Genomic DNA, 26,626 nt, shown 5'->3' on the forward strand with positions numbered 1-26,626 from the left:
CAGAAGCTCACTTTCCACAAACCTACCGAATCCCAAAATCGAACGCAAACGTCAACACCCGAGACATCCCCACCGCAGAGACCGACGCCCTCAACACCGTCGACATTCGGCCCCACTGCGGGCAACTACGCGTACGGGAGTGAGCGACATTACAACAGCTCCCGCGCGGGCGCATGCCTTTCACCCAAGCCACGGCCGAGCAGGACCGGCTCGACCTGCTTTACTACGTCTTCCAGATCGGCGCTCTCCGGCGCCTTCCGGGTGCCTCATTCGCAGCAGTTCTGCCAAACGCGTGCTAGACAGGTGTCTAGCACGGGCGTCTGGACACTTGACGTTGTGGATGAGTTTACTAGCGCCAGGCTCGTGTTCGAGATAGGCTTGAGCCCGGTCCAGCCGTTGTGGATGCCGATGGAAATGCGTTTATGGTGGACGGTTTTAAAAGCTAGTGGGAGTACGAGTTTCACTCTCGGCTGGAGTCTGATAGTGGGAGTTTGGAGCAATCACCGGTGTTAGGGAGGTGGAAGGAAGGGATAATGAACGCGTACATGTTCATTAATTAAAGCAAATTTACGGGCATCAGTAGAAAATTATTAATAGAGTAGAAGGTTCTGAGAATAGGTTGCGCTGCCTGTGTTATATGCCCTTTCTGGCGAATGGAGTTTTTTTTTTTTCCCTCCCCTTTTTCGAGTGCATAAATTGGGGTATGTCGTGTTTCATGATCGATAACTTCCATATATATATTCCACTAAGCTGCTGGAGTCTGCAACATGAAATCAAATACAAATCAAGAAAAAATTATTCCGGTGATCCGACATACTGTTGTGTAGTGCTCCACTGTACTAAGTGATTGTTGTCAAAGAAATCCAAAAAGCTTTAAAAGAGTTGTGCTTCAACCGTCGAAGCAAACTAAAATTTGTTCGTTGCCGATCTTCTGAAAAACCCACCGAACACTGAAGACCCCGACCGTGTACTTGCTCTGTCAGAGCCATCACTCATTTTCTTCGCAGTGGTAGGACCCATCAATGAGTTCAGATCTTTTGTTACCACATTCCTGTCTTCCAGAGTAGAGGAATCTGAAGTTGAATCCTCCGATGGAGTACTTACATAGTGGTCCTGATCCACGCACCATTTCTGACCATGATCTAAAGCCTCACCAAAGATCTGCCTACTAATGACATCTTCGCCATCTTCGTCTGCTCGGATACTGGGCCTAGGGTAAAACTTGTTGATGTCATCTTCGTCAACTTTCATCACCCGTTTAATCCAGATTCTGAAGACGACGGAGACATGGAATATTTGAGTCTCCTTCTTGTTGTCAAACGAACGCTGAATGACCGGTGGTCTAGTCTCAACCAACAATGCGATCTCATCAACATCTCGGGGACGTTGACGCGGGAGTATGATGGCATAACCTCGCGAAGCCGAACTGTTTCTGGCATTCAGGTCCTTCGGCCCATTCCCCATCTCTTCTTCATCGGCGGCGGACTTGATCTCGTACCACTCCGTAAGCGTGCTATCGACAGGAAAGCGGAGAAACACGTTTACACTCATCTGAGTGATTGGGTTGGTCTCCGGAGATGAATGCAACAAGAAACCGGGAAACTCAACGTAGAGCCCCTGGCCAGGAATGAATCTGGTGGTTGGCGTGTCGATAGTCAGAGGGTCGGGGTAATCCACGGTCTGACCTGATGTCCACGTTCTTGGAGCCCACCCATAACCCTTTTTCGATAACCTTTTTCCAGGAAGGAATATAATCCCAGCTGGAATGGATCCCGGATAAACTTCCTCCAACAGCCTGAGCAGAGTACACATATTTTCATCCAAAGACTGGCTATTTGTTTCCCCGACTATGAACGCTTGGTTGAGGGATTCTGCATCGTCCGATCTGCCGGTGTTGAGATCGAAAAGTGTTGCCAGAGCTAGCACTTCGTGTTGCTTGTGTGTCGTGGTCCTCCATTGTGTAGCTTTCCAAACCGAGGCAATCAAACTCAATCCCTCCTTGGGAGTCATATCGTGAATCCGAGCCCTTCTTGCCGTTCCAAGCAGACTGTGAAAGTAGCTTCGCGCTATAGCAGGTATACACGAATTCAATGTGTCGTTGGCAGAAGGGTACATTGCCTCCAGATCTTCCAAATCGAGGGCCTTTTCATCCTTGAACTTGAAGAAGATTCTTTCGCTCAGATATGCCTCTTGAAGAGTCCACAAGCGACGCATCCATCCACTGGCCAGGATTCTCATCGCTATCTCGTGGTATTTCTCGCCGCTCATTTCTTGACAGAGACCCTGGTCGATAACAATGGTGTAACGGGATCGAACAAAGATCTCGTGGATCCTTCCGATCGCAATCTTCCGTTCTTCCTTGAAGTCTTTCTCAACCGGGATAGCAAGGGTATCCATCCAGAATGCAATCTTTTTGCTTTTGTTCCGACCCCTGTCAACACTATCCAGTGCGAGTTTCAAGAACTTGAGTTGGCATTGACGAAGCTTGTTATCCTTTGGATTGCCGTAACCGTCCGACCAGACGTGAGATATGGTTGCGTACTCCTTGCACTCGAGGTTATCCGTAAGTCTCACGGTGATTCTGGACGTTGGATCACCACTTTGCTGCTGCAAGACCAGAAGGGGTATAGCGCCACGCCTGATTATGGCCCCTAAAGCTTGAGACTCAGTACCCGCCCATCCACAGTCGGGTCCGCTTGTCCATTTGCAAGTAAGATGATGCCGAACCTTGTATTCGTTGGCGCCACCCACGGTAGTGAGTTGACAATCCTCCTTTGTGCAGTCTCTATGGTCCTGGCCAAGGAAAGGCTGCAAGGAGTATGCAGCAAGCAAACCGGTTGTGTTGCCGCGAAACTGGCCTTCCAGAACATGTAGAGTCTTGGGGCACCATTCAGCCTCCATTTTCTTTTTTATGTATCTGCTCGTGCCCCAGCCTTCAGCAATTTCATCATGCCAGCCCCGAATCTTGAACCCAATCTGTTCCACGATCTTGACTTTTGCATGCGACAGTGTCTCACCCAAGACAATCAATGAGACCGATACTAAGTCAAACGACTTTTGCTCTCCATTAGGGCAGGGGTATTCGTTCCTAGTGGGATCGGGGCCGTCGAACGAGCAATAGCGCCTCAAAACTCCTCTCGCGCGGTTGAGTGCCATCTGAATTCGGACCATTCGCATGCTATACGCTTCTCTGATGCGTTGGTCACGTTGTGATTTCTCCCACTGCTCTTCCTCATGATGCCTCCACCTTTCAAGGCTGTGTTCAAGATCTTTCGTGGATATCCATCCTCCATCGCTGATGAATTTGTCGTATACGTCTATACTCGTGTCTGAGTCCACCAAAACGGTGTGTAGTAGACCAAAGAAGAGCCAAGCCTGCAGGAAATCCTCGAAGTCATCATGAACACCTTTCGCAGCTTCGCAGCCATGATTTTCATTGACTTTCCAACCAACTTCCTCAGGGAAAGCATGAAATCCAACGCGGGGGTTATATCGGCAGCCGTCTAGGTAAGGTATTTTATCGAGGTTGCTAAGTAGCTTCAAGCCCAAGTGATCCATGAGGGAGGTGCTGACCGGTCTTGAGGCGAGGAAAGAATTTTCAACCAATCGTGGGGCCCAGCTACACGGGGCGGGTTTGCTGTCGAGGCTAACGTGTTTCGTAAATGCTAGGCAACTCCGGATGCTGCGGCTGAGTTCGCAGGTGAGCATTAATGGTTTGCCTCCTTTTTAAATGACACCGACTGGCGACATATCTCGCACGAGGCTGAGAAGAGCAGCTGTTGGTTGCGAGGCTGACACGGTGGCTCATACACTATGACAGGGATTTTTGATTACTGCGCATACGACAGTGGACACAGCGCACGGATTCGAAATTCGAGCGCGTTGTCCTTGCCTTCCGTTCAGCTCCACATGCAAAGCGCCACAAAGCTGCAGCTGATGCAGGGTTACTCGGCTGACGTGTAACTCCACCAATCAAACTAAGTGAAAGCTGCACCAGATCGGTCAGCTGGAAGCAGGCCCCGATTTGCATATACCCCTCGCTTCTCGCCCACTTTTCCCTCGCCCTGCCACAGTCCACTACAGCCTCGGCTCCGATCCTATCTCTGCTGCTTCAATATGCCCCAAAAGGTGAGTTTCAAGCTCCCAGCTTCTAGAAGTGGGTCATAGATACTGAAACGGTTGATCTTAAGAGCTCAAATTCTACTTGGCCCTTTTTGGACGCTTTGCGGTCGCGGAACGGGGTTCCACCGCTCACAGCTCAGACTCTTCATCATGGGAAATACTCTCCTCTTCGCCGCACAAGAGAGCTCAAAAGGTATTCCCGCTTATTTCCATCACTTGAATTGATCGACTGACCATTACAGACTCTGGATAATCGTCCACGACTTGGATCAAAAAGGCCTCAAAAACATCAAAGCCTGTATCGAGAAGGATTTGTCGCGAACTGAGACAACACGCCAAGTAGATGTGGTGTCTTTCAAGGTAGCTCTGGCCATCGAAGGAAATACTCGTCACTGTGAACGTGAAATCATGGCCGAGCGACTCATACGTGGACTTGTCCATGTTGTGACTGAACAGGTTCGATTTAAGACCCCATATTCTATTCTATGCCTTGCGCTTCTGATCAAATAAAACTGTAGGAGTCTTGTCGACTTGTACTTCTTGGCTGTGGAGATGCAGCCTGGACCCTTGAGCTAGCATTAGCTGGAGGATCAGTGAAGAGCAATAGCATCTCAGAGAGAGTAAGAGATGTCTTGTCCAACACAGTCGGTGTCCTTTTCGCGCCATTATCCAACGCATCCGACGGACCGTTGGGTGAAATTACAGGCAAATTCGAATCCATCCTTGAGAAGGATATATTCCCAAGTGGCAAGCCGGTAAGAACAGTACAGTTTATGAAGAAAAGGGCTGAGTTAACCATTATCCAGATGGTTCGAAAGCTCAGTTCCGTGTCTTCTGGGCCTGAAGAAACTACACTGAGAAGGTTCTTGAGCATCAGGAGCGAGGTTCTGACACTTGTCAACTCAGCCTTCGAACACAATGAGCCGCTGCAAGCCCCACAAAGGGTTAAGACAGACCCTCCTCCTAATTCTTCACTGAAATTTCGAATCAGGAGAACAGCAACGGCTCCCGGAGGATTCAGCATGCAATGGCAGCCCGAAATTCGTCATACACAAGCTCAGGACCATTCTCAGGCACAACAGTCAGGTCGGGTATCCGCAATTTTCGCCATTCCTGAGGAATTCCAGAAGGATGATCAAAGACACGGCCCGCGACCTAAACCATATTCTTCATCAAGCTCTCCAATTCCATTGCCAAAGGAAGAACGAAGTCATGCCACCATGGAGGAAGAGAGGATTGCTAGAGTCTATTTTGACAAATGGGATCTCGAATCTGCTCTGCATTGGTATCAGAAGGCTCGACAGCGGCTTTCAAATGAGATCTCCCGTCACCGTCAGGATAACATTGAGATTTCCATTGCGAGCACATACATCCGTCTTGGTCAGTTTGAGCAAGCTTGGCGAACATTGAACAGCATATCGGCGGGTCCAGGCCAGCTAAACCTTCGATCTGTGCTAGCTCAATGTCGAAGTATGTGCTGCACTTCTGCCAAAGCTTACAGAGAAGTTGTCGAATGTTTGGAAACCATCAACGCGACTTACAAAGACACCCAACAGCAATCTTCAAGCGACACAACTCAAATGGTCTTGAACTATGGTTGTCTAGCTTCTCTCAAATTGCTGCTGGGTGAGAGCAGGAATGCGGAGCTGATTGCTTCCAAAGCGGTATCTGAGTGGGAAAAAGTGTTGCAAACCCAGCAGTCAGAATTTCATCGTTCTTCGAAGGGCGACCAGCACAACCTACAGTGTACTGAACAGCAAAGACTAGTTGGCAGCCGGACATGTCATTGCCAACAACAAGAGGACAATGGACGTACCTCCAAGTTAAAGGCTCCAGTGGTGTCTGAAGAGCCCGGCCTCGTTCACAAAGACACTGGCAAACGGTCAGCGCACCTGGAAGGTCAAATTGAGAATACAGCCAAGAACCTGCTAGATAGCAAATTTCGACTTGTTAGGATCTTTACAGAGCTTGGGCGAGTTGAAGAGGCACTCTCCAAGAATGTAGAGGTCCTTCAAAACATGAGGGCGATATGGGGCCCAAGTCATGTGGTTACTCTAAGAGCCTCTGGACTTCATTCGAGGCTTCTTCTACTCCGAGAGGATTTCAAAGAGGCTGAGGCAACATGCAAGAATGCTCTGAGGTGCATGGCGGACCATCTCGGTTCTGAACACTACATTACCCTGGACCTCATTGGGATATTGGTTAAGATATACCTTAGCCAGGGCAGATGGAGAGAAGCACATGAGATTGCGGAAGGGCTTGTGGTCCGTAACAGGGCTTCAATTGGCGAACTTCACCCGCAAACAATCGAAAGCGAGGTGGATCTTGCCTACTTGCTCGCATTGCTTGGGAAGACAATCACCGCGGAGAAGTTCCAGAAGAGCGTTCATGACAAGTGCGAAAAGATTTTTGGTCAACACCACCCCACTACCCTCGTCAGCAAAAGTCGGCTTGCTAGCGCGTGCTACAACGCAGGTAAATTCTCAGAAGCCGAAAAACGAGTTCAGGACGTGAACTACTACCTGGAGGGAACTATGGAGCAAGACGATCACTCATTGAGCATCGCTACGGTTGAAAGAACTATAGGATCTGTGGCGAGAAAGCTCGCAAGCCGCTATAAAGCTGAGGAAGATTCAAGAGATCGGGACTCTAGTGTGAGATCCAAGTTGTCTTCTCGTCAACTCTTCAAGATCGCAAAAGCCCACCTTGAAAAAGCCACCAAGTTCTATAATAGTGCTCTTGGAAAGGATCATGCGGATTCTCTGTCAACGCTCTTTGAAAAATATCTCATAGAACGTGATGAAGAGGAAAAGGTCGACAAAAAGCTCCTGGAGAATTTGCACGCAATTCTGATGCGACGACGTTCCGGAAACGGGAACTCACATCCAGAAATTGCCACGATGCAACATGAGCTTTCTTTGAGTTACGCCAGTGTTGGAGCATGGGAGGATGCTCGCCGACTTGAAACTAAAGCCCTAGAAGCTCGGCTTCAGGCTTTCGAAAGGTCTCATCCGGATGTCCTGAGAAGCAGGCTACAGCTGGCTCCAATCCTCTGGTGCGTAGGCAAAATGGAAGAGGCCGCTATGCACTTGACGCACGCTCATGATACCATCAGCAAGCGTCCAAACAGTTTTCCGGCTTTCGACATACTCTCCATCAAAGGCAATTTGGCAAACGTCTTACTCGAGCTTGGGGAGCACGAAAAGGCCCTGGAGCTTCAGAAGCAACTTGTCATTGAATCCACGGGTAGGAGCAACCATCTTGCTACTAGAAATGATCTTGCCTTCATCTATCAAAAGTTGAATCGGCTCGAGCTTGCAGAACAGGAATATTGTAGGATTGATGAGGAACTGGAGAACAGATGCACAGCTACCTCTTCGAACGCAGACCCTTTTCACATGATCATCAAGTCCAACAAAGCATCTCTCTACGTGGAAAGGGGAAAGTATGCCGAGGCAGAAAAGCTTCAACGCCAGGTTAAGAATATTCTGAAAAGGGATAAGTCGTATGGAGAACTGAATCGGGAGACCATAACATCCAGATTCAACCTGGCACTCATCCTTAAAAAGCGAGGAAAAGATCCGAAGGCGGAGAAGCAACTGAACAAAGCACTTGAAAATATGGAGAAACTGGTTGGAAAAGATCACATCGAGAGCAAAGCTATGGATGCAAAGCTCCAGGAATGGAAGAAGGGTTCTGATGAAAGGACAATGGGAGCACAAGTGCGGAATACCCCGAATCGCGGCCCGCGACGAGATTCTGGTTGTGCGACGTCTGATCAAACACTATAGATGTTAGTCTTCTATTTGTTTTTGTCGCCTTAGGCCCAGAAATTTCTTCAGTATCTCTAACCTGTGTACGATACTTCTTGTCTCAATTCACATGATGATGGATCATATGAGGCTAAGCCGATGTGGATTTTGCCCCGCCCATCCTGCATTTCAGCTGGAATTCCTGCACACCATCGCCACGCTGAACTTTACGCCACTTCGCTTGATACTACGTAAAAAAGGCCATGTGGCTTAATCCCCTGCACCTAGGCCCCCCAACCACGAGGCTCTCTGCTTCCACGCGCCGTTCCGGGCTTCCTGTTTCTTATTTTCTTTTCTTTTTCTTTTCCGATTGTATTATTGGCTGAACGTATTACTGCGGGTGTGGCACTATTGCGTACCGATGCGCGTCATGCATCCGGATACCCGTATCCAATAAAAGATCTCCACGCTGTCGAATCTGCATGTCAGCATTCGACCCGCTCGGAGCGTCACTAGGGTACCGATTAGTAGTGGAACCATTGAGCCAATTTTGGTCTGAAAAATTTATATGCGTGAGAATCAATGTTCGTCTCCTTTAAGCCTCTCTACGTGTGTGGCTTCGAATCGCATTTTGCCTCTATCTCATACGTAGCGAACGAAGAATGGAACTGCATGCATAACCGAGCGCTAAATGCAACGAGGCTCGAGAGTGGGGATGATACGGGGCTAGAACACACCATGTAAGACAAGGGGGCTTGCAAGCCATCAATCCAGCTCACTCGCTGACAAAAAGTGCATCGGCGATATCTTCAGAACGATAATGCGCAAGTCTGACGGAATGCATGACCCGTTGCCTTCTGTTGGCTGACGTTTGCCTGATATTTGTTGATGCCTGCCGGGGGGGTGGGGGGCTGCTTCGTGCTCGGCCCTCAGGCGGATTCCCGGCTCACCCAGGTTGTTCAGCCTCACGATCCAAACTCAACCGGTCTGAACGTATACTCCAGGGATTCACGACGAGGCGCCCCTTTCTTCAGTCTCTTCATCTACTCCTTTCAAAAGGCTGTATTTAAAAGAATGGCTCCATACCATGCGCCTCAGCCTGCGTTTCCCAGTGCACGACGGTCAACGAATGGGATGTTTACGTTTAGCCCGACGACGACGGAGCTAGGGGCACAGTTCCGTAATCCAAGTGATATTTTGTCTGTTCTGCTGATTATCGGCGGTGACATTGTGCAGAAGGCCATGGCACAGGTGTCGGGATCCGGCCCTGCCCCTGTTTGCTTCAGCTTTGGATGGGTTTCTTACTCCTTCATCTCTCTTGTCAATCTCCTTGGAGATGGGCGCCTTATGCCAACGCCGGACTATGCTTGCAAGGTTATCAATCTGAGCAACGGATACTACAGGGAAAACAAGAGCTGGTTAATCGGACGCCTGATGCGCGACAATGAGGCTTTCATGACGAAAAGGCTGAAAGGCAAGCATGAGAAAAGCAGAGCCTTGCGAATCGCCATATACGACCCATCGTCGCACATCCCCAAAAACATTATCAGGCCAGTTCACCTGACTGTGGCTCTTCTTCAACTCGCAATTGCTGTTATCCCCTTGGTCCTACACGGGGACTGGAGTTCTCTATTGGTTACGACAGCTGGCACCGTGCTAGCCACGACCATGGGATTGCTCCCTCAATGGAAAGCCGAGAAATTCCCAACAACACTGGAATCCGACAAAACGATTGCCATAACTGCCGGCAACGGGTCGAAGGACATCATTATTGTGCGAGGAACCGGTTCAGGGATGGACCTTGAGCGTCTTGCTGCGGCTGAAGGTCCTCGTGGAACGCGTCCGTGGGAGCGTTGGGGTATCTTCAAACACAGTGATAAGACCAGCACACGAGTCATAACCTTCAGTGGTCTTCCAGTGGACTTCTGGCTTACTCGCATCATTTGCGCTTTCCTCGCACTTTGCTGGCTGGGCTTATTAATCTTGGTCGCCGGCATTCAATCGAATACTTGGTATCTGCTCGTCATCGGCGCCATGGGCATGTTCCAGAATGCTTTCGTTGCCGGCGTCAGCATCAATCCTGAAGGACAACCAATATCACTCCTGTTCAAGGAGGTGATCTACGGCTACAAGGCCATGGATGCGCTAATGGATCTCGAAGTGAAGCTCGAGAATGATGAGGAGAGTAACACTGTTCGCCGATTTGATCTCATCAAGCCTTTGTTGAAAGACTTCTTTCCCGGCGAACTGACGGGAGACGAGATGAAGTGGTGGCAAGGTGACAGGCATGATTACGACGAGATGCGAATGAGAGAAGTCGAAAGACGAGGCTCCCCACGAAGTCGTTGGGACTTTGAAAAACCGCGCCCACTGACGCCAGACTCCATGAGTACAGATGAGGGGCTTCATAGCGTCTCGAAATATCCACCGACCGATATGGACAGTAGAATAGCCAGTTCAGTATCGGAGCAAGTCATGAGAAGTACTGAAAGACGTGACAGAAGCTACGAGGAAACAGACCCAGATGACATGATCTATCAAGTTTCACCCGGGTTAGCATGATGAACAATGCTGGCATTGAGTCATGCTGTATATTTGGCACTGTTCGGGTATCACACTTATGACTGGGAGCCGGTATTTTACATCTTGACGAAAATGTACTGCTGTGACTTCTTTTCCCCACTTTATTTCTTCGAAGCCTTCAGAAGCTTTACAGTGTGGATGATATAATAGGGATCTCAACTTTTACGGCCATTCAGATAACGAACTAAATACGCGTTCTCAGCTCTCACAGCCTTTTCTTCCGTAGCCCGGGTCTGCCTATTATTTTAGATTGATTTCCCAGTTGCGCTTTACGTTGATTTAAGGAAATTTGTGTAAACAGTCTGATAGCTTTGGTGGTGCTTGTTTATATGAATCCTATGCAGAATTATTGAAAGATGTACTAGACGTCTACAAGACGTTGGGATTATTCGCTTAATTCTATTTGTATTTGACAATGGTTGCTAGCGTCAGTGAAATTGAGGACATTATTTATAATGCCCTAAGTAATAAATTCGTAGAAGCTCCAGTTTCCTAAGCTGCCGACTCCCTCGGTAGCTTCTTGCTTGTCAAACTATTCATTCAAGCACGGAGAATTCTCGAGCATGCCCGCATCTAGATCATCAGCCCCGTATCCTACTTGTCGCAGTATGTGTATCGGTTGTAGGCTTATAATCCTCTTTCGCTATTGCTCATAGTAACAATGACGGGCCTGTCCATGGGTTCCACATTTTCGCATGGATTTCCTTTTGTGTGAAGTTCCTGGGCCAGTGTGCATACAATTGTCGAGTAAAAGGCATTCGATCTCCATCGCAAGTCTATAGGCCAAGTTGCTAGATAAAATGACGTGATAGATTGTCTAATATGATCTTCAAGCTAAACTTCTTACCTACAATTAGAGAGCTCTTGAAAATGGTGAAACTTATACTATGATCACCTGTTGAATGCTTTTCAAGTGCGCTGGTAGGATTTCTCGCATCGGCTCTAAAGTAAGCCTGTGGAGAAAGCATTCAAAATACAGTCATAAAGCAATTAATCATGCATTATATAACTTAGACTGCGGTTCTTTTTGTGGGTTTTGGCACATTAACCACCTTCAATCTCGAATATACAGAGCGCAGCTTACGATGCAACAAGATTACAGTTTCTACACAGAGAAAGAAAACAGTAAGCCAAGGCAGCGGGGGTGGGAAGGCTGAGCAGGTGTCCTTGCAACAGTTCTTTGACCGCATTACACTTCTCCACTCTGAAGAAATACTTATAGAGACAGCAGTAGATAGATTATACCATCTAGGCTTCTAATTGCTATAGCTTCTAGTTATCTTTGCCTGAAGAGGACCCTGCGGAGGTTTTGCTTTTCACGGCAGCTTTAGTCAACGATCAGTAGAAGCAATAGAGTACTAAGAAGGAGGAAGAAAACGGCAAAGAGCGCCGTCAGTGAGGCTTCGACTCGTAGAAGAAAAGAAGAATAGATTTTTATTGCTAAGAAAGCTACCTAAGAAAGCACCTTCATATGACTGTGTTCTTGCCGAAAGGGCCATTTCTGGAAAGCAAAGAAGTTACCAACTGCCCTGCTCCAGCCACGGAACCACCAATCCTCATCTATCTACCCATCATCAAACGCCACGTCAGCCAGTGCTGGTATCTGGTCGAATTGATTCTTCGTCTCTTCGCTCTGCCGGAAACTGGAATGTATTCCCTCGGCCAATGCCTACTACGCTTAGAACACGGCCGTGACTATCCTTCAGCTTGTGTATGGTGCTTTTTTTTCTCTCTTCCTGATATAATCTAACATATTGGGGTACTTGAAGTCATCGTCCGGACAAGAATGTATAATTATTAATGTTACATTTACATCCGGATGATAGCTTCAAATGCCTACAACACGACCGAAAAAAATAAATTCACGCTTGTTTGAGCCTGTTGAGAGGTGGACCCGACTCATTGACTTATAACTTAGTGAATTGCACGAGTCGTGAAAGTCCGAACCGCTTTTCGCGGCGTTAAGCGTCCTCACCACCACCAAAGATCGTCACCGCCACACGAGCCCGCCCTCACATCTGTGGAGCTCGCGCCCAAGACGAGACTTGATCGAAATCCATGGACCAATCTCGGATGCCAGGAACCGGATTGGTGCCGGAAGAGCCCGTTGGGAGGATCCGCGGGCCAATGGCATCATGGACGGATTGTTTACTTGTCGTGGCGGACGTTGCTGAAGGTGAACGCAGCGCATATACTTTTTACACAATGATAACCCTCTACAGGGAGCGCGGCGTCCCCGCTACTGGTTAGCGGGCATTAATGAGCATCGTCCTAGGAAATTGCCGACGATAGCAACCCGACGGCGGCAAATGCGCCTTCAAACACGGCGCCAAGTTCACAAGCCGACCGCCAAAACCCTTCCCAAGGCTTGGAATATCTTCTCTCCGGGTGAGGCGCCCGCACGTAAGATGGCGGATTTCACCTTTTGCTGCGTGCGTCGGATGCAACGTTCGGAAAAGAGAGTCGCCAGGCGCATGTCGTGATTGAGACGCGAATGTCGTGATCGCGGCGCGGCAGGGCAGCATGGCCATCAAGCCTCCGCCAACACCAATCAAACGTCTTGGTTTTTGCTTGCCCACGCGCCGCGCCCGTCATAATCCAAGCGTTTCTGCAGCTGCCCCATGCCCCCTTCCGCGGAGACCTGCACCCGCGGCTCGTACCCGTCGGTCGCGTGGGATGCGTCCGGCAAATGTAGGCGTCTGGGCGGCCACAATAGGATTGAAGTGCGGGCAGCCTCGTGGCTATCGGTGTCGGCAGGGCGTCGGAGCCATTTGCACGTAGGAGCCTCCACCAGCCAGAGCGCAGACGCGGCCGTGGCAAGCACGCCATCAAGAAGTTGACAGGATGGGCGCGACAAAACCCGCCGCCGTGCTCACCACTTCCTTCCTGTTCCTGCCGTGACTGAGTCCCTCTCTTCTCCAGTTTGTTTCTTGTGCTGCAAGTTCCGATCGAGCGGTTCCCCCCAGTGGCAGCAGAAACAATGACGACCGACGACAAGCAGCCCGTGTACGACATCGAGTCGGCCGTGGCCTCTGGTGGTTCCTCCACAAGCGACACTGCAGTGGACGACAGCTATGAGATTTACAAGAAGAACAAGGACCTGCAGTATACCGAGGCCGAGGCAAAAGCAGTGCTCCGCAAGATCGACTTTCGCATCGTGCCCGTCCTGTTTGTCACCTACATGCTGCAGTACCTCGACAAGGTCAGTAGCCACGCTAGCCTTATGTGTGTCCACAGTACTGACCGTTTATGCAGAATGGCATCAACTACGCCAGTGTCTACGGTTTCAAGGCCGGTACCCACATCAACGGCAGTCAATACTCATGGCTCGGTACAGACTTCACTTTCCATCATGCATCTGCAACCTCACGCTGACCCTGTTCAGGCTCCATTTTTTACTTTGGTTACCTTGCGACGCAGTATCCGTCCGGGTACCTCATGCAACGGTATGCGCGACCTCGACCCATTCTGCAACCCCACTGCCTACGCGTACTGACTTCAATCTAGATTCCCAATCGCCAAATTCCTGAGCTTGACCACCATCGGTGAGACTTTCTCCACTAAGATCCCCTGCCTTGCAGCTGAGCGCTGACCGAAAATCTTCTCATCAGCATGGGGCATCGTCCTGATAACCACCCCGGCATGCCACAACTTTGGCGGCATAGCGGTGAACCGCTTCCTCCTGGGCGCCCTTGAGGCCGCCGTCAATCCCGGTATGCACGCGCGTCCTTCTCCGTTCCCACTTCCCCGCTGCAGGAGAAGAGAGACTAACGGATCTGCGTCTAGGCTTCGTTCTGATGATGGGCATGTGGTACACGTCGGCGGAGCAGCCCCTGCGCCTGGAGGCCTACTACTGTACGGCAAACTTCCCATTTCCCCACCACCACCGCTCAAAGGTGGATCCTCAGGCCTCCCAGATCAAAGCATGCTAATTCGATCTCCTAATCACCAGGCACGAACGGTATCGCCACCATGTTCGGCGGGTAAGTCAAAGCTCCGCACTCCATTCCCAAAACAGGAAAGAATTGATAGCTAACCCCGCCTCTTTGCAGTCTCATCGGCTATGCCATCGGACACATCACGTCGGGCTCGCTGGCGCGGTGGATGTACGTCTTCATCATCTTCGGGGCGTGCTCGGTGGCGTGGGGCGTCGTGTCGCTGCTCGTGCTGCCGGACCTGCCGTCGACGGCCAAGTTCCTGACCGAGCGTGAGCGCGCCGTGGCCGTCGAGCGCGTGGCCGCCAACCGCCAGGGCGTCAAGAACACGGCCTTCAAGAAGGACCAGGCCATCGCTTTCCTGCGCGACCCCAAGACGTGGATCCTGTTCATCATGGCCATCGGCGCCCAGGTGCCCAATTCGGCCTTGACGAGCGTGAGTATTTCCCTCTTTTTTTTTTTTTTTTTTCAATCCCCCCTTCCGTCAAGTCGTACCACGTTCCCCACTTACTGACATACCCCACACAGTTCACCTCCCTCATCGTCAAATCCTTCGGCTTCGACACGCTCGGCACGCAATACCTGCAGATCCCCGGCGGCTTCGTGCAATTCGCGGCTCTCCTCTCCGGCGGCTTCATCTGCACCTACTGGCCGAACTCGCGGTGCATCACGATGATCGTCGCCAACAGCATCTGCATCATCGGCTCGGCGCTGCTCGTCGGGCTGCCCTCGACGAACAAGTGGGGCCGGCTGGTGGCGCTGTGGCTCTGCTACTTCCAGGGGTTGGGCTTCAGCATGTCGCTGACCATGATCAGCTCCAACATCAGCGGCTACACCAAGAAGCAGCTGACGGGCGCCATGATCTTCACGGGGTACTGCATCGGCAACATCATCGGCCCGCAGACGTTCAAGGATAACGAGGCTCCTGGGTACCACTCGGCTTATATTGCTATGCTGGTTGGTTACATCGTGAAGTTGCTTTCTGTTGTTGTGCTGTACATCTACATGTGGAGCGTCAACAAGAAGCGCGACCGCGAGCAGGCCGGTATGAGCGAGGAGGAGAGGGAGAAGGAGGCCGTCGAGGCGGGTATGCGGGATATGACCGAGTTGGAGAATAAGGGGTTCAGGTACATTTTGTAGAGTGATTTCAGCGAAGCCAAGTTTTGAGCCCTGTAATATGAGAGAAAGGGAGAAAAAGAGGAGTACGGATAAATATTCAAAAAAGGGCTGCGTTTGGTAGGCAAAAAAAGGAACGCGCGATCATTGATGTCATCAACATACATGCATTTTCTCCCGAGAACGTGACCACTCGACGCCTATTCGCCAAAATCCGAGTACTAGAACGTCTCTCAGAGCCTCAAAGAAAATCTCCGTAGCGTAGGGAGCCAGCGGGAACGATTTCCTGGTTCCGCTTGCGTGCAGCCGAGATAGCGCAAGCACTTGCACCCGCCAGGAACCACGCACTAAAACGTAGATCCAAATGCGAACTGGACGACCCTTCAACCAGGTTCCTGGGGTTCTGAGGCGATCCTTCGTACCAGATCCAAGCTAGCCAGATGCCGGGAGCGTTCGTTCTGGAGGCTAGACGAAAAACGATGAAGCACGCGATACAGCGCCGATATTGGTGATTGACCAAGCACTGCCGTGTAGCCGCGACTGTGGCACCATCGTTATCGCACAGGAAGCATTGGATCTGGTACGATGATAAGGAGCAAATCATTCAGCGAGCATAGCTCACCACTGGTGAGAAATGTTTGCTTTTGGGACCTGTCTCGATCGAAGCGTGCCTGACGGGCCGGCCATCCAGCCCCGCGCAATCAGCGCCCGCGGGTTCTCCCCGCAGCGCGAGAAACCTTAATCCAGCCCGACTAATGAACAGAAGGCGATCCCCCAGATCCTGAGAGTCGAACATCCCGCTGCGAGTGATATGGAAGAAGCAGGACGCGGCATGTTGCGCGCGAACGGCAGGTTGCTGACCAGGGGTTGGTTGGAACGGGGAGTGCGGCTCAGCGATGATGATGGGTTGATCTCGCGTCACGGGAGGCCGCTCGCACGCAATCGGCCACCAGCTCAGCAAGCGCAAAGCCGTCACGCCCGCTCATTCGCGCGCCCAGAGCAAAAAAGAGACAGAGAGCATGATAGCAAAATCAACCGTCCGTATGTCGCAATCTGACCCTAGTGCCCGAAACGAGAAGATCTGTCCCTTTCCCCAAACCAACTCCCCTCCTCCCCCCAAACAAAAGCGTATTTGACAGCCACACACACTGCCCCGTCCCACTGGTTTTCCATCCCCTCTATACTCCACACACACACCAACAGGCAAACCGTTCATCAGGATGGAAAAAGGATCAAAATCGACACTTCGTTTCCAGCCTCCTTCGTCATGAGAGAAGAAGCTACTACTACCCATCTTCCGGGCCCTTCCTAAACGGCGAAACCGTTACATATCAGCCAGTCTCAGCTATGTTTCCCGCTTCCCAGACGCGAAGAAAAATCCCGAAAGATACCAAAAGGAACTCCTAAAGAAACCCCCAAAGACCGAAAAAGACGCCAATATGACTCCCAACCCAAGAAAAAGTCGCCAACGAGCTAACCTTGGCTCCGATCTGCCCCATGTCTGACTGACCGTTCTCTCTCTCTCACTCTCACGCATACTGGTGCCTGCTCTCACATCTCTCGCTACGCCGCGTTAAAACCCACAACCCGCTATCCCGCGTCCGTCCCCGGCATGTACCCACTATCGGTAGCCGCCGCCCCGTTGCAAAGCCGGTACACCCGAGATCCCCGACGCGATAAAACAAGACCCGACGCGACATCTCCCTATTACGAGACGAAAATGTCCTCCTCAAAGCCGCGCCGTTGCCTGCTGCCCGCCTTCCTCTAGCCTTCTATCGTTCGGTTGCCGTCGATCACGACACACGACACACAATCATAATAAGGGATGGGGCGGCGGTGATGGATGCTGGCAAGGCCGTAAAGGAACGAGGAAGGGGACATTGAAGCAAAGGATGAAAAGAAAGAGTCTGAAGAAGAGACAACAACAACGATGACACACACTCAGAAGTTGTAGCGGTTACACCTGGCCACACGCCTCGTGATATCGCGGGCAGCCAACCGCATCTGCAGCTGGCCCTCGTTGTACTCCTTCTTCAGCTCAATCATCTCGCGCTTCTTGGCCTCGATGATGCGCTTGATGCGGTCCAGCTCCTCGTTCTGCCGCGGCGCGTCGGCGCGGCAATTGGCCACGTACGGCGAGTGGTCGACGGCCCACTTCTCGTAACGAGCCCAATTCTTGTCGTCGACGGCCATGGCCGAGCCGTGCAGCAGGTCCGTCGCCCAGTACGCGCAGCCGCCGCCCGTGGCGGCCAGTGCCTGCGACAGCTGGCCCAGCACCAGGTCGGCCATGACGGCCTGCTGCGCCTCGAAGACGAGGTAGACGGGGAACTGGCGCGCGCGGTAGCGGTTGGGGAAGAGCACGGCGCACATGGCCTCGACCAGGTTCATCAGGAAGCCGCGCGCCGACGCGTGCTGCTCGTTGGCGGCGAGTCGCGCCTCGTAGTTGACCGTGTAGGCCACGTCGACGAGCGGGAAGCGCAGCGGCTCCTGCCACTCGGCCGTGGGGATGCGGTCGAGGCGGGCGTGCAGGCGCTGGCAGAACATCTCCAGCTCGGCCAGGCGCGCCGGACTGGGCGCCTCGTACGGGCTCCCCGCGGCGGCCAGGTACTTGCGGCGACCGGCCTTGGACAGGTTCTCGTTCCAGTTGTCGGGCTGGCGCACGCTGTCGACCTGCACGGCCAGGCTCCACTCGCCGGTGCGGGCGTAGCGGCGCAGGCCCTCGATGACGTCGAACAGCTCGGCGGGCGTGGGCGACTGGCACAGCTCGTCGACCAGCACGCGCTGGTAGACGCACGGCTGGTGCTGGGCCTGCTCGCGCAGGCGGTCCAGGGCCTGGCCCGTCGTCACGTCGTGCTCGGCGTCCCAGGCCAGGTTGCCGTCCAGCAGGGCGTGCAGCACGCAGTTCTCGGTGCTGGCCAGGATGTCGTAGCAGATCTTGCGCACCGACGCGTGCTTGCTGCCGACCAGGGCGTCCGTGGCCTTTTGCACGTCGCGCAGCAGCACGTCGATGAGCTGGTTGTAGCCCAGCTGCAGGGCATGCACGTACTCCTCGCGCGACTTGTCACGTGGCTGGATGCGGTCGACCTGCAGCGGCTCTTGGGGGCGCGCTTCTTGCGGGCGGCTGCTGGTGTCGATGACATAGCGCACCGACGACGCTTGCAATTCTTCGTCTTCTTCTTGCTCAATCTCCTGCAGACGCGCTTCGTCGTGCTCTGGCGCTAACCGCATGCTGTGCTCCAGCGAGTGGCATGTCAGGACTGATCATGGTCAGCAGGCGAAAAAAGAAAAACCGAAAAATTGGACGATCCAAGAAGTTGATGCCAAGACGAGGAGACGGAAAGGGCAGTGGTGGATGGTGTTGATGGTGAGGTGACACGGGCGTGGGTGCACAGGGCCTGGGGCGAGCGGGGGGTTCGTGTCGAGCGGGTCGCTCTGGTCTTGTACGCACCGTGAGCATCTTCGTCGTCGAAATGGGCGGGCTCCAGGCGGATGCGCTTGGCGGACGAGTCGGACGACATGGAGGCGGAGCTGGCCAGCGAGTCGTAGGAGCGCTGACGGGAGGATGAGGACGAGGCCATGGGGGTGCGGTGGGCAGGCGAGTGGATTAATGGGTGGGAGGGGGCCTGAGTACTGGAGGGGTATGGCGTCGCGAATCTCAGCGGGAGCGTGGTTGATCCCAACGGCCGGCGCGGGCAGGAGACGGAGGTTGGTGGTTGTGTAGTGAAAAGTGTCAAACCTGAGGCCTTGGAATACTTGAAGGCTGTTGGCGGAGCGCCCCGATTGGGAGTTGGCACCGCTGGGCCCCCCGGGCGGAGAGGGAAGTGGAGGCTTGTCGAGTGCGTAAGCCGACGGCGCGAGTGTGCGCGCGCTGCCACCCGCCCAAATGCGAGTCAGGCAGGAAGCCCCCGTGAAACGCGCCATGCCCTCGAGATCGCTGCCCGTTGTGTGTGACCGGTGCGCTGCTTGCTGACCTCACTGCGACTGCTGGCCTCCTCCACACCAGCCCGAACCGCCTGCTGCGCTGCGAGCGCGTTGGAGGCCGCATTCCCCACTGCGCGCGATAAGGCGCCGGATGCGGTGAGCCCATTGGCCTGCCGATGCCCTGCTGATCCCACCGAGAACACCCTCCCGCATCCACGCCCAGCCGATGCACGCGCAGGCGGCCAAGTCGCCGTCCCAAGCCTGCAGGCTCCCCAAGCTCTCCCAAGACATTTTATTTCTAGGAGCCGCACTACGCTGGCCGCCCGCGTGGCTGCCGCGTAACCGGGGTCGGCTTCGAGGGTGCAGAAAGATGGCGCCGGCACTTGGGCAAGCCACCCTAGCTGCCGTCAGCACTACACCCGCCCTGCCTAAATCGATCCTGTTCCTGTTGGATTGCCTGTTCCGACCGTGTTGGACGTGCTTTGCTATTTATGACCTGTAGCCTTTTTTGTGACATGCCGCAGCCACTATATTTGACCACCGCTCTACTAAGACGTTGATTTCGAGTCCTCCTTTTCCTAATGCCCTCCTGTGCGGTGCCCTCCATCTCTACCCTCCAAGAGGCAACGCCACAAGGGTTGACATGCCCGCTCTATGCCCCATCCAGTACGCCGAGCGCGCGAAGGAAGTCAGGTTTTTTTCCCGGCATCTCCTGCATGACAACCCTGCTGCCCTGTCAGAAATTTATTCTCTCGCCTCTTTACCGCGGAGCGTGATCCAGCCTGTCGGGATAGGGGAAGTGCCGCCGCTCGTACATCCTTCACGATGCTACTCTGCCCATGAAAATATCAGACGGCGAAGAGGCGTAGTATCGCGGAGCCCGGACCGGGCTGGCCACCCGGCGATTGCACTCAGTATAGGCCTACGAGCGAATTGTCATTACTAAAACCTTTCAGCTCGCAGACGACCATTCGACCAATGACGAAGATACCGAGCAAAGAGAAAGAATAAAGGCCCCGCTGCGGCGCGAGGCGAGCCTTCCCGTCCATGGGCCGGGCAGCACATCAAAAGCAGCTGGCTTTGATGCCCGTCGTCAGCTGTGTGCATCGCAATGCACATGCCCATCAAGCTGAGACTCACAACCGCCCCGGCGCAATCTTGTTTCGTGTGCCGCTTTCCGCAACGCCCTTTTTTTTTTGGACGATGACGCTGCCAGCAATCACCGACGGCCGCAGTATAATTGCAATCTGCCGTGGAGACCAATTCACTCGCGGCGACCCGAGTTCAGAATAACAGCCGGAAGAGACTCATGTCCACAACCCCCCGCCGCATTCCTTCTTTGCTTCCTTGGCTGCTGGCCATGCCCCTGATAAACCAAAAAAGCCGCCGAGCCCCGCCGATCAGCAAAAGACTCACTATCACATCGCCGTTGTTGCGCTCTCGCTTCCAGGGGCTCGCTCACATGTGCCGCCGATCATTCATGACTGCCTTGCTAACATACGCACACCCCTCCTCTGAGCTGTCCAAACCAACCCTCCCGCGAGCAATATGAATTGTCCGCACCCCATCCACCGCCACGCGCCATGCACGCCAATGAATCGCTTTTCCGCCCTGTCTCCTGAAGGTGGCTTGACGCCTCCTTCCACGTCTGCCGGTGACGACGCCGGCCACAAAGGCATACGCAGACCATACACGCACGGAGCCCGACCGAACGAACGACCTGGACGGATGGAACCGAAAAACGAAACGAACAGTGATGAACTCGCCCGACCACGTTTTTTTTCTCTTCTAGCTCTGCGACGCCTTTGCCGGAAATAGTTTAAACAGCGAAGACGCAATCGACATTGGCCCCACCGCGACCACCTTCCCTTCCCAAAGACCGCTCTCGCCCCAAAAGGATCCCGGATTCTGCTCGCTTTTCTTTCCCGACTTCCTTCTGATCGTCCGGCTTCCTGCCTGCGATCTTCTCCTTTTGCCTATCCTTAACATTCGCGCGGAGACTGATGTACAGTCGTCCGGCGATGCGGACTGGTGGCTAGCCACTTCGTCCCCGAGAGAGAGGAGAATAGTGCCAGGAAATCAGGAGAGAACGACGGGAGAATCCGGACTTGGGACCCGTACTCCCGGGCCTCACCGTACGCCCTCTAACCTACTTGCCCTGCGCGAATCGCTGGTGGAAGCGAAACCGGACCTGCCCGACTGTAGCCAAGTCTTTTATTTTTTTTTTCACGATGGGATCCACGCAGAAACACGAACGGCTGATTTGCGCGCTAACTTGACAGCTGGAATACGGAACAGCTTGCTAGCTGAACCTTTGGTTGGACTAGGGAGTACGTGATCGACGTGTCAGTGTTTGGGGAGGCCTTGATGCAAAAAGGCATCCCAGCTCGGGGTTAAGGCCGGCGATATAGGTGCTTGGCAACCTCGCCATTTAGTCATGCTTCCAGCAACGGACCAGATGATTTGAGTCATGCCCTCTTGGCTGTATTCATCTCAAGTGTGCTGAGCTTCGATAAGTTCCGGATGCCTACCACTTCAGCCCCTGGAGTCCGGCACTGTATCATTCTGAGAACTAATTCCTTTGCAGCCCTCGCCTACTGCGGCAAAACGAAAGCAAAAGGAACGCATTGCGCGTGTGGCGCTGCTATGACGTCCGTCGTAAGGCCGAAACCAACTTGAACAACAAAAAAAAATCATCTACAACCTCAACACCACCAGTTGACTGGATAGCGACCAGCACGGGACTCGAACCCGCAACCTTGCGCTTTCAACTCCTATTTAGGAGGCGCACGCGCTACCATTGCGCCAACCGGCCGGTCTCTGGTTTGTTGTTGAGGTGTGATGGAGTCCGGACTGGCAGGGCAGCATTATACTACCAACCGTAGAACGCCAACCCCACAAACACTCCTACCATGATCAATGCAAGCGTATGCGTATATCCCGCAGCTTAGATTACATCCGTAAGCCCTGGTTATGCGGATTCGTGGATGTCGAGGTCGAAAATTTCTCACTCAACTCGGACCATCTCCAGATCCGGAAAAGAGCCGAAGACGCTCTCCGCAGCCAACACCAAAGGCAATCGGCTCATGAAGGACTCGAGTGTGGATAAGCTTGCCTACTTCAGTGGAATTTCCGGGAACAACGGGCAGTAGGCATAAGGGCATGTGCCGAGCTCCGGATTGCTGATGGAATTGACACTTCCGGACTGCCGGATAGCCGCGACGAAACCATGAACTCCGAACAAAGTGGTGGGGCTCAACCCTCGTCAGGGCCGGGCCGATGGACTAGTTTTGCGGGACAACGGTCGCGAACGTGTGGAGAGGTTGGCCGTTTCGTGACGATATGGAGCCAGGCGCTATTCTTTCCAGGAAACAAGGTGAAGACCTACCAAAACACTCCAATTACAGGAATTTGGCCATGATCTGAGCGTTCGTGGGCTTGGTGTTCCGTGGTCATTTCTATAATGTCAGCCTGCCAGTGGGGACTTCACCACACCTCAACAACAAACCAGAGACCGGCCGGTTGGCGCAATTATAGTCTTATCAGATTTTATTCCTCCTCTTCACTTTTTGCATGTCTATCTGGTATTGGACCATTGCGAGGCTTCGTGCCTCCAGCAAACAACGCTGCGGCCATTCCCACAGCCCAGAGTGCGGAAGCCATGGATATCGTCAACGATTTGTTTGGAGTTGAGGTCCTTGCCTTGGGGCTCATCTCTCCAGATCTCAATCGTGTGCCAGGAGTGTGTTGATTCGGCCATACGAGCAACGCGGAGTGCTTGGTCCATGTCAGCGACCTCGAACAAGACGACCTTGGCCTGGACCTGATCCGCAATTTCCAGGAGCCGCGGGTAGAACAGGTCCCCGCTGTCCAAGCTTTCGTTCGGCGAGACGGGAGGCACCAAGGCCAGCTTTGGTTCGTAGTTCCGCACCGAGCGGGTGGTGGTGCGGACGAAGGCTTGGGGGGAGATGTAGGGGGGATTGGATATGAGGACGTCCCAGTTGAGCATGTTTCTCTCCCGTAGCAGAGTCATGAGAGGAGGAGGCACGGAGCTCTGGCCAGCCATGCCCCCCGATAAGACATCGGCCAGTGCGAAGCTCGTTCGCCTCGACCCGCAACGGCGCGCATTGTGCCTAGACAGGCTCACGCATCGCGGCGAGACGTCGATGCCAAGCAAGCGGATATCCGGGACGCCGGCAAGCAGGTCTTCGAAGAGAAGTGGGATGCAGCCGGTGCCGGTGCAAAGGTCGAGGGTGCGCAGTCGTTCAGGGAGGCCGGCCGAGGAGAGGCGCTCGGTGAGATAGGTAACGGAAGCCGCAGTTTCTTGCCTGACAAGCAAGATCAGCGGTGCATGCAGACGATTGGCGAGCGGACTGACCTTGGAATGAGCACGCCCGGCCGGCAGGCAATCTCCAAGTCGCCGAAATACTCTGTGCCGAGAATGTACTGCAGCGGCCGGCCGGCGGAGCGGTCAAGGACCATGGCGCGCAGGCGCGCGCGCCAGGAGGCGGGGGCCACGGTTACGGCATGCTCGCTCAGCCAGCGCAGCTCGTTGCGAGCAGAGGCGATGTCGCGACAGGCGAGCAGGAGGCTGGGGAGGAGCTCGTGGGCGCGTCGTGCGTGCCGTAGCAGGCGATGCGGGATGCGTGGCATGGCAGGGCCGGGAGAGTCGGGGAAATGACAGGCATGGCGGGCGCGGGATGAGTGGAGCAGGCTGGAGCCGCGCGCGGATCTCGGGTCGAGCCTCACTGCCCCTGAACATCATCGCTGCACCCCTCCTCGCAACAATTTCCTACGCCAACTCTAACTCGGGATAAGCTCAGACGCATTTTCTAATCTGATCTCATTTTGCTATCACGAGAGTTCCGATGAGTTTAATCCGCTGCGAACCATTGTCTGCTCCGTCTCACCCCATTGCGCAGGCTGTTAATTTCGACGCTTTCGGTGATTCTACCTTTGTGGCTGCGTAGTCAAAACGCAACAAGTGACAATCCCCCCTCTCTCGGGACGACGTGACGTTGGCACACAGCCTCACTAGCCGGTTCTCCGCATGCTTCGTGTTCGGCCCAACCTCCCGCAAGCCACACACTAGAGCCCCCCGCGCACCCAACCACTCGCTTCCATCCGTGGAAGCCGCGGCATTGCAAACGGTACTTGCGATCGAGTCTCGGAGTGTCTGATCGCCTGCGAAATGATCGCCCAAATATCCCGACTTCTCATCACGCTCAATGCTTCTGGAAACCTCCCTCCGGCTTATTTGCTGATTTACTTTCACTGGCCACCCATTGGGCGCGGCAATTTCTCATGAAGCGGAAGTAGGGCCGAGCCTGTGCAACGCTGACACTGCCAATCGCATAGGGCTGCCCGATAACGCTTATTTTATATCCATCTCAGCTCGACCACAAGCTAGCGCTGGCCCAAGCGTCGGTTTCAACGGCATACCACCCCTTTAATACACTATCTCCCCCTCTCCGATCTCCGTTGCCGTTAGCTATATCCTTGTCGTCCCTCTCTCGCTTCGAGCCTTACGGAAAGTCTCTCTTTCATTCTCTTCCTTCGTTTGAGCTCTTTCAACACCATGCCGGCCACGATACAATCAACCGCGGTTTCCCACCCGCTCTTTGGATCCACGCTCCCTGGAAAAGACCATGAAGATCCTGTCCTGAAGGCCGCACAGAGGATCATCTCCTTGAACAACCTGAAGAACAGAATCCTCTGCCATGTTTCCCTTCCTTTGTCTCTGGAGGCCCTTCCTTATACCTCTCTCGACCACAACCATGGCCGCTACTACCGCATTTCCCGTGCTTCCCTTCTCGGCAACTACCCAGAGTACTCCAACTACGACGGCATGTGGGACACGGTGGTCCGCATCCGGCTGACGGGCCGCACCGTCGAAGTGCGCGATGGCGATTACTGGCTCCCCCTCGGCGACTACCTCTCGCACCTGCCGCCGGTCAAGGAGTACTGGGAAGGGCCGGGCTCGGCATCTTGGCTGCAATCGCTCGAGTGGAAGACCAACGGCCAGCACTTCCCGCTGATGTCGCTGCCGGGCGAGATCCGCAACATGATCTACGACTACTGCGCGTCCTTCTGCTACCCCTACGAGTTCGAGCACGGCTTCAACTACATGGCCGCCGCCGGCACCGACGGCCTCCTCTACCGCGAGTACGGCCGCACGGGCACACACCTGCGCGCCGAGCTCTTCGGCCGCGGCCGCGTCCTCAACGGCGCCGGGCCCGTCCTCGCCCTCCTCCAAACCTCGCGCCAGGTCAACTCGGAGTTCTCGGCGCGGCTGTACCGCAACATGGAGTTCCGGTTCCAGGGCGCGTGGCCGCTGCAGCGCTTCCTCGAGTGCAAGCCCGACTTCCGCACGCTGGCCAAGGTGACGCTGCAGATGACGACGTGGAATTTCGTCAAGTTCTTCGGCGTGTGGCTGCACCGCGCCGCCCGCCCCTGGGGCGAGCCCGACGCCCGCTGCCTGCGCGGCCTGCGCCTCAACGAGCTCGAGCTGCGTCTGGGTCATCGCGAGAACTTTTCCGCCGAGGACGGCAGCGGCGCTTACCGCCTCGACGCCCTGCTGGCGCCCTGCTGCCACCGCGTGCTGGCCGGGTTGATCTTGTGGGCCGCCAAGGACTACGTCAAGGATGTTTCGACTGTGAGCGTCGAGGGGTGCGTGCCGGTGAAGGTCAAGGAGGCGTTCCTGCAGCTGTTGGCGGATGAGAAGGAGAAGGTGCCGTCGGCCATTACGCAGTGGGACGTCATCGGCAAGTCGGCGAAGCTGGTCGACAGGGGTGAGAGCTGGCTGGTCAGGACGGACTCGTAAGTGCACCCTGATCTCCCCGGGGAGTGCGGAGAAACGCTGACAGAGAATAATAGTGGACTCGGCTGCGAGCTCCTCGATCACGAGCATAGCTGTGCGGACATGGGTCCTTGCACCGATGACTTCTGCCTGTCCGAAAACGATTTCACGCGCAAAAAGCAGATTATGGCCGTTTGTTGTCCCGCTTCCACGCCGGCTGCGCCGTTTGTTTGAAGCGATGCGTCCGGGTTTTGTTTCACGGCCGTTGAATTGTTTTGTTTTTTGCGCTCCAAACGAGATTTAACGAAGAGATGTAGCGTTGTTGCTCTTCGCTCACCTGTTATTTGTGGGTTTTATTGTTTGGCGTCACGGCCAAAGAAGGGATTTCTCTTGCGGTT

At 53.8% G+C, this 26,626-nt stretch overlaps 7 protein-coding genes across 7 annotated transcripts; 4 read left to right on the forward strand and 3 right to left on the reverse strand.

The window, feature by feature from the left end:
- Nucleotides 1-988: 988 nt before the first annotated feature.
- On the reverse strand, nt 989-2,901 carry LTHEOB_12267 (Het domain protein; the record flags this gene model as incomplete). The annotated part of the gene is made up of 2 exons (XM_035509115.1): nt 989-1,051; nt 1,105-2,901. 2 exons carry the CDS (start codon nt 2,899-2,901, stop codon nt 989-991), a joined length of 1,860 nt encoding a protein of 619 aa, XP_035364772.1.
- A 4,289-nt stretch (nt 2,902-7,190) lies between these two features.
- Nucleotides 7,191-7,913, forward strand: LTHEOB_12268 (Kinesin light chain; the record flags this gene model as incomplete). The annotated part of the gene is made up of 1 exon (XM_035509116.1): nt 7,191-7,913. The coding sequence occupies one exon, from the start codon at nt 7,191-7,193 to the stop codon at nt 7,911-7,913; it is 723 nt and encodes a 240-aa protein (XP_035364773.1).
- A 1,308-nt stretch (nt 7,914-9,221) lies between these two features.
- Nucleotides 9,222-10,436, forward strand: LTHEOB_12269 (uncharacterized protein; the record flags this gene model as incomplete). The annotated part of the gene is made up of 1 exon (XM_035509117.1): nt 9,222-10,436. The coding sequence occupies one exon, from the start codon at nt 9,222-9,224 to the stop codon at nt 10,434-10,436; it is 1,215 nt and encodes a 404-aa protein (XP_035364774.1).
- A 3,001-nt stretch (nt 10,437-13,437) lies between these two features.
- Nucleotides 13,438-15,532, forward strand: LTHEOB_12270 (MFS allantoate transporter; the record flags this gene model as incomplete). The annotated part of the gene is made up of 9 exons (XM_035509119.1): nt 13,438-13,659; nt 13,713-13,788; nt 13,843-13,903; nt 13,965-14,002; nt 14,069-14,170; nt 14,244-14,312; nt 14,410-14,440; nt 14,510-14,828; nt 14,921-15,532. The coding sequence occupies 9 exons, from the start codon at nt 13,438-13,440 to the stop codon at nt 15,530-15,532; spliced, it is 1,530 nt and encodes a 509-aa protein (XP_035364775.1).
- Nucleotides 15,533-17,449: 1,917 nt separating this feature from the next.
- Nucleotides 17,450-19,086, reverse strand: LTHEOB_12271 (uncharacterized protein; the record flags this gene model as incomplete). Its single annotated transcript, XM_035509120.1, has 2 exons — nt 17,450-18,765; nt 18,957-19,086. The coding sequence occupies 2 exons, from the start codon at nt 19,084-19,086 to the stop codon at nt 17,450-17,452; spliced, it is 1,446 nt and encodes a 481-aa protein (XP_035364776.1).
- Nucleotides 19,087-23,006: 3,920 nt separating this feature from the next.
- LTHEOB_12272 (S-adenosylmethionine-dependent methyltransferase) lies at nt 23,007-24,082 on the reverse strand (the record flags this gene model as incomplete). The annotated part of the gene is made up of 2 exons (XM_035509121.1): nt 23,007-23,757; nt 23,808-24,082. 2 exons carry the CDS (start codon nt 24,080-24,082, stop codon nt 23,007-23,009), a joined length of 1,026 nt encoding a protein of 341 aa, XP_035364777.1.
- Nucleotides 24,083-25,007: 925 nt separating this feature from the next.
- LTHEOB_12273 (uncharacterized protein) lies at nt 25,008-26,252 on the forward strand (the record flags this gene model as incomplete). Its single annotated transcript, XM_035509122.1, has 1 exon — nt 25,008-26,252. One exon carries the CDS (start codon nt 25,008-25,010, stop codon nt 26,250-26,252), a length of 1,245 nt encoding a protein of 414 aa, XP_035364778.1.
- Nucleotides 26,253-26,626: the final 374 nt, after the last annotated feature.

Source organism: Lasiodiplodia theobromae (assembly GCF_012971845.1).
Source record: "Lasiodiplodia theobromae strain AM2As chromosome Unknown scaffold_60, whole genome shotgun sequence".
Lineage (NCBI taxonomy): Eukaryota > Fungi > Ascomycota > Dothideomycetes > Botryosphaeriales > Botryosphaeriaceae > Lasiodiplodia > Lasiodiplodia theobromae.